Raw genomic sequence first — 8607 nt, 5'->3', positions numbered from 1 at the left:
AATATCACTATTTATTAAAATAATATAATGATTCGTATTTCTCAATTAATTCATGCATGGATTCAATTATAAGAGAACTAGCAACATCAATTTTAAAATTAATTCAAAAAATGATTTATTTTTGAATGTCTTCTCAATTATATAATATTGTCTTAAAAACGATAGGTGGTCAACTTCAAAATGTTGAGAAAGTATAAAGAGTTTAAAACTTACAAGAATATAATTTATTAAAAAACATAAATTATATTAAATCTAAATAAACTTTTTTATGAGACATTTTTTTTGTTTATTTAATTTAAACTGTATCTTATAAATTCAAATACAATGGGTTTCATAATGTATCTAAATAATTTAATTCTCTTAAAATTGAAAATGTTACTTGTTAACCTTAATTATAATAATTAATATTTTGGTATTTTAAACTAAAAGTAGTTAGTTATAAAATTGAAAAAGGACGACTAAAAATATAAATTTCTTTAAATTAATAAATATTTCCTTAGTGAGTGAAATAATATGAAACCATATTTACACTGACTTAAAAATACAGTTAAATTCTTTTACTGTCTATATATTAGGTCATTAAAATGTCTTTATATTACAATAAATGTATATAATTTTGAACGTTTAAGCATTCAATGATAATGACTCTCTGCTATTGAGAAAGTTGCGTTTAAAATAAATAGGTATCGGATTACAATTATATATATTAAATGTCTATACACGAACTTTTGTTTTTAATGTTATATTACATTTATTCTTTTCAAGAAATAAATGTGCGAGAATGTAACAGAAAGATCGTAATTAAGATGGGTGTAGAGAATATATTATACCATAGCATTTGACCACTAATTAGGTTATCATTGGTTAATTTTCATAAAGATAAAATGATTTTAACAATAATTAACTTCTATATTTTTAAAGAAAAATAAAATAAAAAATAATTTCAAATAAATGTAAAAGATATTATAATCTTATTACACCATCTTACATTAAAAAAATCAGAAGAAACTGAAATGGATTATTATGAAAAAAAATAACAACAAATCGAATTGGACATCCATTATTTAATTTAGAACAAAAATTATTTATTAATTTTATTATTTACCGATTAAAAATATTTATAAATAATTTTAAAACTCACACGTATAAATAATATAGTCAATGTTTTAAAAAAATACTTTATAAATTTTTAAAATAAAATTAGAAAAATATAAAATATAATATAAGTTTAATTTAATTTTAATTTTAATTTTTTTACATGATAAATAATCATACATACGGATATTTAATTAATTTATAAATGAGTATTAGTTATAATAATGGTGCAGCTTCCGTGACGAAGAGATTCCTGCTTAAGATTAAAAGTGAATTAAGAAAGAAGAAGAAAGAAATAAAATGGGACCCACAAGAAATAAAAGCTCCCACACCTCTCTTCTCTTCTTCTCTCCGATACTGTTTCTGTTTGCATGTGACCTCACTGACACTCTCTACTTTCACTGTCGGCGCTTTCATCGCACACATACTCTTCCGCTTCCCTCCAAATCGCTCTTTCTCTCTCTCTCTTACTCTGTTCCTTTCTCCAAACTTTGCTTTCAAGTTTTCACCCCGTGACTCCCTCTCTACCACCTCTGCATATAAATAACACCCACTTCTCACCGTTAACCAACCACCGCAACCTACAATGGCACCTCCCAACCTTTTTCCGTTTCTTCTTCTCCTTCTTCTCTCTCTCTCCGTCACTGCTCACGATTACCAGCAGGCATTGTCCAAGGCAATCCTCTTCTTCGAGGGCCAACGCTCCGGATTCCTGCCGCAGGACCAGAGAATGCAGTGGCGCGCCAATTCGGGTCTCGGCGACGGCTGGACCTACAACATCGACCTCACCGGCGGCTACTACGACGCCGGCGACAACGTCAAGTTCGGCTTTCCCATGGCATTCACCACCACAATGCTCTCCTGGAGTGTCATCGAATTCGGAGACATGATGCCTCCCGACGAGCACAGAAACGCGCTCGTGGCAATCCGTTGGGCTACCGATTATTTGCTCAAAACCGTTTCTCAGCCCAACCGCATTTTCGTTCAGGTAACTAACTTAATCAACAACAACTCACATTTCCAACAATACCCTTCATTTTACTTTATTTCATTTCTACCCAACGTTTTATGCCAATGGCTGTTTAGTAAATTCTCGTAACTCGAAATGGGTCCATGGATCACGGGCGCAAGTATGCCATCTCCTTGTTTTTACTAATTGATAATGTACTTTATTAATCTATTTATTTATTTTTACCTATTTAATATAATCCATATTTTATTTTAACGACTGTCAGTTTTCGTTCTTTCTCGTTACATAATCGATAGTTTCTCTAAATATATTATCCGCGAGTCTTCAATATTTAAACTTTTAAAATTTGGTTTTATATCGTAATCATTTGCATACTTCTAAGTAGCATTATGTTGATAGGATTTCATGGTCATGTATTTTTTATGGCTTGATACTATGATATCTATAGATTATTTGTTAGTTAATTATAATTATGACAAGTGTTACGAAGAGGCATGAGAAGAATATTTTTATCGAAAAAAGAGAGGGAATAGTGCTAGAATTCCACACTCTTAAATCGCCCTGCATTTATTTATTTCTATCTGTTCATTTCAGTTGATTTAGCAATGATGGAGGATTTCTTCACTTTTCGTTTTGTTTGTTTATTTATAGCTTAGGAATACATCAAATTTATCACCTGTTATAGAAATATAGATCACTTTTCTATTTAGCAAAGTTTAGTAAACTCCGGCACTACGCTTGAAAATATATTGTTTTGGATAATATATTTACCTTTTTTAAAATTATTAAATTATTTATTAAATGGTACACAATTGAAATAAATTAGGCGTATTTTTATATTGATTTTTCGTAAATGTTTGGGAGGCGGTGGGTGAAGATAATGTAAGAACCTTTTGTTGTGTCTGTTTCGTTTTTATTTTCTCACGTAAAATACGCGAGTGTAGGTGGTGACATAAAATTTCATAGAATAACTAAAATTAAAAAGTAGGAGTATTATTTGCTAATTATTTGTCTTTTTTGGAGATGCACGAGTGCACCGTTTCTCGAAGTCCGTGAGTTTCACGGCTTATCAACTGCCCTCTCCTAATTTCATAAGGCCAAATTTAATTAATTAATTTATTTTTTTGAAAGAATATACATTACCAACGCCCCAAGGATTGCAGTGTATTCAATTCCCCGTGAATTTAACGAGTAATTATAATTAAAGAACCGACTAGCGAGAATTAATTAAGAATATGTGGATGTATGTGTGGATATAGGTAGGCGATCCAATCTCTGACCACAACTGTTGGGAAAGACCAGAGGACATGGACACAAGAAGGACTGTGTATGCCGTTGATGCACCGAATCCAGCTTCAGATGTGGCTGGTGAAACTGCTGCGGCACTAGCTGCTTCGTCCATGGCTTTTCGTTCATCGGATCCTGCTTATTCAGAGACTTTGTTACGAAATGCTGTCAAGGCATTTCAACTTGCAGATAACTATAGGGGTGCCTACAGTGATAATGCTGATGTTAGGGATGGTGTCTGCCCATATTATTGTGACTTCGATGGATATCAGGTAATTAATTCACTTGTTACTTTCAATGTGTTTGTCTTTTCTTTTTAGATGCAATGGATCATAATAATAGCTTTACAGGATATTGTTTGCAAGTTTCAGTCCACTAGATTTATTGCACAATTCACGTATATTTATTTACACAGAATTAGAGAAAGATTACGACAAATAACAAGACGCAATAGTGTAAAATTCTATAATTAAATCCATTTAAACTTTATTTAATAACTAAAAAATTACTTGTTTGCTTTGATATAATTTATTCGGATGATATAAATTAACATGGGTCACAAGAATCCTTGGAACAGTCAGCATGAAACTATATTGGACAAATATAATAGTATTTGTAAGCAATATCTATGTATTTATTATATGTGTGCATTGTGGTCATTTTTTACATGTCAATTGTGATTTACTTAACATGAACAGGACGAATTGTTATGGGGAGCGGCATGGCTAAGAAGGGCCACTCAAGACGACAATTTCCTGAACTACATTCAAAGTAATGGTAAAACCCTCGGTGCTGAAGAAAACATAAATGAGTTCGGTTGGGACAACAAGCATGCTGGCCTTAATGTTCTTGTCTCTAAGGTCAGTCTCCCATTTATCCTTGCAATAAATACAAGACAAATTATAAATTCTGAGAAGTATTCTTATATATCATTCCCACAATATTCGCATGAATTTTTAGGAAGTTCTAGAAGGAAACGTACTATCTCTTGATTCGTACAAGACTTCGGCGGAGAGCTTTCTGTGCACGCTGATACCCGAAACATCAAGTTCACATATAGAGTACACTCCCGGTGGACTCATATACAGGCCAGGAGGTAGCAACTTGCAGCATGCAACTTCAATTGCTTTCCTCCAATTGGTTTACGCTAATTACCTATCACGCACTTCACAAACCATCAATTGTGGGAACATCTATGTTAATGCACAAACACTTCGCCAGCTTGCTAAGAAGCAAGTTGATTACATTTTGGGCGATAACCCAATGGGTATGTCGTACATGGTTGGGTATGGCAACAAGTATCCACAGCGCATACACCATCGTGGCTCCTCCTTACCCTCCATCAAGGACCATCCTCAAGTCATTGCCTGCAAAGAAGGCTCAATCTACTTCAACTCATCCAATCCTAATCCTAATGTTCTGGTGGGAGCCATTGTGGGAGGACCAGGAGAAGATGATCTCTATGGGGATGATAGGGCTGATTTTAGGAAGTCCGAACCAACAACATATATTAATGCACCATTCGTTGGGATTTTAGCATACTTTGTTGCTAACCCCAATTCTTGATTGCTAACTATAATTGCTATCTTTTGTAAATAATAAAAGATATACAGAAAAGAGTCTCTCATCTTGAGAAAAGCAAGAGTGAAGAGGCTTGCTTTGTGTTGGATACATAGAAGCAAAATGTTACACAATTTCAAGTCCCAGAAGCTGTTGGTGACTTTTTCGGCTGGGACGGATGAAGAGCAAATCGCTCGACAACTACAATTTTTTTTTCTTATTTCTTATTTCATGCTTTTACCAAGAAATACGAGTAATTGTGCATTTTCCTTTTTCTTTGATTTTTCTCAGCTCATCACAATGTATGAGTTCATGATTTGTGTCATGATTAGTTGGAAGATCATACCTGTGGCTTCATTTACAGTGATGTGCGGATTCCTCTGTACTGAACCCAATAAAAGAGTTCACGCAATTCAACTAACAATTAAGCATCCGCCAAACTACCAACTGTTTAATATAAATGGATTCACTCACTAGTTCAATTAGTATGTCACCAATCTAAAATACTCACTCACCAATCTAATATATTAATAAGAGTCTTAGAAAACTTATCAATGAATGGAAAAAAAAGTATTCATTTATGTTTTTGACAATAAATAGGTCATTGTGTTTATACTTTTAGACTTAATTATATTTTTAGTTTCTGAAAATTGAGTTTTTATTTTTTTAAATATTTATTGTAGTATCTCATGATTAAAAAAATAAAACTTTAGTTTCTAAATCCTAAATTGTTAATCTCTAAAATCCAGTATTAGAAACTAAAATGAACTTCTTAAATTACAGACTGAAAAAGGAATTCAATAGACTAAAAACATAATTAAATCACATTTTTAATTTGATTATAATCTGTCAAATTTTGTTTTTTCCAAAAGAACTGTGAAATTAGTTGTGCGTTCTATTTAAAGTGAACTTTTGACAATCACACTTGAAAAAAAAAACAGAATTTACCCATTTTATAGAGTTTAAAGATTAAATTTATTAATAAAAAAATATGAGAAGTAATAGCAAGTGTGATAAAAAAAATACAGGAATTAAAAATATATAAATACTAGAATCAATTAAGCTTTTGGTTGCAGGTCTAAAAGAAGAGTTTGAAGCACCTTTTATTTTCGTCTACCCTGACATCTCCAATATGTAATGAAGTAATGATACTGGGGGCAATTACTTCATGCACAGTATCATTTTCTTCTTAGACCTATCACTTCCGGAATTTATTTTTCAGAACATATACTTTTATTCTGGAAATTCTTTTCCAGAAATCAATCACCCCTTCCATTTATGGAAATCATTTGATGGGGGTGCAGGAAGCCTGAAATGGACGCCTTCACTCTCACATTTTAACGTTTTTATAATTACTGCTAAACAAAAAAACAAGAAGAAGAAGAAGCCAACTAACAATTGTCACTCTCCTAATATGAACGATGGAAAAGGAACGACGGTGTCGTTGAATCTGCACCACTGCATAGAAAGAACCAAGGTTTGTGAAATTGGAAGACGACAAGAGCAGAAAATATCTTGGTGTTTGCATGCATTTGAACCGCGTAGAGGGAAGCTATGTGAGCAGAGATTATCATCCACGTGTCAAACGAGGAGCCTCACCTCAAAAGAGAGATGATTTGGAGAGTTATAAAAGCACAGAGAGGGATTTTATGTGTGGTAGAAAGCTTGGTGGTGGTGGTGGCTCAGATAAGATTGTATACCATACTTTCAACAATGGCCTCTGCTTCCGCCACTCTTCTCAAGTCATCTCCGGTTATCGACAAGTGCGAATGGGTCAAAGCTCAGACCCTCCGCCACACTTCGCCACTATCTGTCGTCAGATGCAACCCCGCTTTCACCATCAGAGCTTCCTATGCCGATGAGCTCGTCAAAACCGCGGTATATTATATATTATATATAACGTAACTAACATATATCTAACTCGATATTAGTTGCGGTGAGTAGTAACGGTTTCATTGATGCGGTGAGTGTAGAAAACAGTTGCATCGCCGGGGCGTGGTATTTTGGCGATGGACGAGTCAAATGCAACCTGCGGGAAGCGTCTGGCATCGATTGGGTTGGAGAACACTGAGGCTAACCGCCAGGCATATCGTACACTACTTGTCACGGCACCCGGTCTTGGTCAATACATCTCCGGCGCCATTCTCTTCGAAGAAACACTCTACCAATCCACCGTTGACGGAGAGAAGATCGTAGACGTCCTTCTTCAACAGAACATCGTTCCCGGTATCAAGGTCGATAAGGTAATTAACCCTCTGCAACTTAATCTCACTCTTATTCACTTTCATGGCAGTGTGTATGAATGTTAATATATAGGTGGTTTCGTGTACTGTAAACTAGGGTCTGGTTCCTCTGGCTGGTTCCAACGATGAGTCCTGGTGCCAAGGTCTGGATGGTCTTGCGTCTCGCTCAGCTGCATACTATACTCAAGGTGCCCGTTTCGCCAAATGGTCAGTGTTTTTCCCACAATTTAATCATTTTCACATCTCACCGAAGTTTAATTTAATTTGTGTTTGATCTCTAACATTATAGGCGTACTGTTGTGAGCATCCCCAACGGTCCCTCTGCTTTGGCAGTCAAGGAAGCTGCCTGGGGTCTGGCTCGCTATGCTGCCATTTCACAGGTAAAAAACAAACTCATTCAAATTTCATTAGTCATTTCAGTACATTATGACTCTATTGTTTAAATTGGTGGTTATTGATTTGTTTATTATGTAATGCAATGAAATTAGGAGAACGGGTTGGTCCCCATTGTAGAGCCAGAGATCTTGCTTGATGGTGAGCATGGCATTGACAGGACATTCGAAGTAGCGCAAAAGGTGTGGGCTGAGGTTTTCTTCTACCTTGCTGAGAACAATGTCCTGTTTGAGGGTATTCTCCTGAAGCCCAGCATGGTTACTCCAGGAGCTGAGTCTAAGGTTAGGGCAACTCCTCAGCAAGTTTCTGACTACACCCTCAAGCTCCTTCACAGGAGAATCCCACCTGCTGTCCCTGGAATCATGGTAAGAGCTCAGAAAAAAAACGAAAACATTATTCCAATTCCAACATCCATCAATGCCTATGTTATGTTACTAAAACCATTGGTTCATGTAGTGACCAAAGTTGTGTTGTGTTGAACTGTGCAGTTTTTGTCTGGTGGACAGTCTGAGGTTGAAGCAACGTTGAACTTGAACGCGATGAACCAGTCTCCAAACCCATGGCACGTGTCGTTCTCCTATGCCAGAGCCCTCCAAAACACCTGCTTGAAGACATGGGGAGGGCGGCCAGAGAACGTTAAAGCAGCACAAGACGCACTTCTTTTCCGTGCCAAGTCCAACTCTCTCGCTCAACTTGGAAAGTACACAGGAGAGGGTGAATCTGATGAAGCCACAAAGGGGATGTTCGTCAAAGGCTACGTCTACTAAGATGTTTCATGCACTCAATTCAATCTATGTCATACACATGTTCCAGTAACCCAAGCTGTTTGCTGGAGGATGGAACATTAATCTGTCTAAATTGTGTTGTGCTTTTTATGGTCTTGGACACTACTTTTATTCATATTGATTACTTGTATCTTTTCAACTTAATGAATGAACTTCTCGCCATCGAAATTCGAATCTTGCACTTCAACGTGCACCATTGAAATGTCTTCCGTCTACACAAAATCAGTGTCAACTGTCCACAACCCCATATGTAATTTTGAAATGAAAGAAACAT

At 35.5% G+C, this 8607-nt stretch overlaps 2 protein-coding genes across 2 annotated transcripts; both read left to right on the top strand.

Moving 5' to 3' along the window:
* The first annotated feature begins 1445 nt into the window (after positions 1 to 1445).
* On the top strand, positions 1446 to 5186 carry LOC108330610 (endoglucanase 24). The gene is made up of 4 exons (XM_017565102.2): positions 1446 to 2083; positions 3325 to 3624; positions 4051 to 4212; positions 4313 to 5186. The coding sequence occupies exons 1-4, from the start codon at positions 1682 to 1684 to the stop codon at positions 4916 to 4918; spliced, it is 1470 nt and encodes a 489-aa protein (XP_017420591.1). The 5' UTR covers positions 1446 to 1681; the 3' UTR covers positions 4919 to 5186.
* Positions 5187 to 6560: 1374 nt separating this feature from the next.
* LOC108332167 (fructose-bisphosphate aldolase 1, chloroplastic) lies at positions 6561 to 8501 on the top strand. Its single transcript, XM_017567335.2, has 6 exons — positions 6561 to 6790; positions 6886 to 7155; positions 7253 to 7362; positions 7445 to 7535; positions 7644 to 7913; positions 8037 to 8501. The coding sequence occupies exons 1-6, from the start codon at positions 6626 to 6628 to the stop codon at positions 8313 to 8315; spliced, it is 1185 nt and encodes a 394-aa protein (XP_017422824.1). The 5' UTR covers positions 6561 to 6625; the 3' UTR covers positions 8316 to 8501.
* Positions 8502 to 8607: the final 106 nt, after the last annotated feature.

This window comes from Vigna angularis, chromosome 4 (assembly GCF_016808095.1).
Source record: "Vigna angularis cultivar LongXiaoDou No.4 chromosome 4, ASM1680809v1, whole genome shotgun sequence".
Taxonomy (NCBI): domain Eukaryota; kingdom Viridiplantae; phylum Streptophyta; class Magnoliopsida; order Fabales; family Fabaceae; genus Vigna; species Vigna angularis.
The sequence above is the reverse complement of the archived record's forward strand: the minus strand, read 5'-3'. Positions and strand labels throughout refer to the sequence as shown.

What these genes read in the sequence shown, in the direction of transcription:
- LOC108330610 (XM_017565102.2), top strand. Translation starts at nt 1,682, where the DNA reads ATGGCACCTCCCAACCTTTTTCCGTTTCTTCTTCTCCTTCTTCTCTCT. An exon ending in CCAACCGCATTTTCGTTCAG is followed by an intron (nt 2,084 to 3,324) that starts GTAACTAACTTA and finishes GTGTGGATATAG; the next exon opens with GTAGGCGATCCAATCTCTGA. An exon ending in GTGACTTCGATGGATATCAG is followed by an intron (nt 3,625 to 4,050) that starts GTAATTAATTCA and finishes TAACATGAACAG; the next exon opens with GACGAATTGTTATGGGGAGC.
- LOC108332167 (XM_017567335.2), top strand. Translation starts at nt 6,626, where the DNA reads ATGGCCTCTGCTTCCGCCACTCTTCTCAAGTCATCTCCGGTTATCGAC. An exon ending in GGTGCCCGTTTCGCCAAATG is followed by an intron (nt 7,363 to 7,444) that starts GTCAGTGTTTTT and finishes CTAACATTATAG; the next exon opens with GCGTACTGTTGTGAGCATCC. An exon ending in GCTATGCTGCCATTTCACAG is followed by an intron (nt 7,536 to 7,643) that starts GTAAAAAACAAA and finishes CAATGAAATTAG; the next exon opens with GAGAACGGGTTGGTCCCCAT.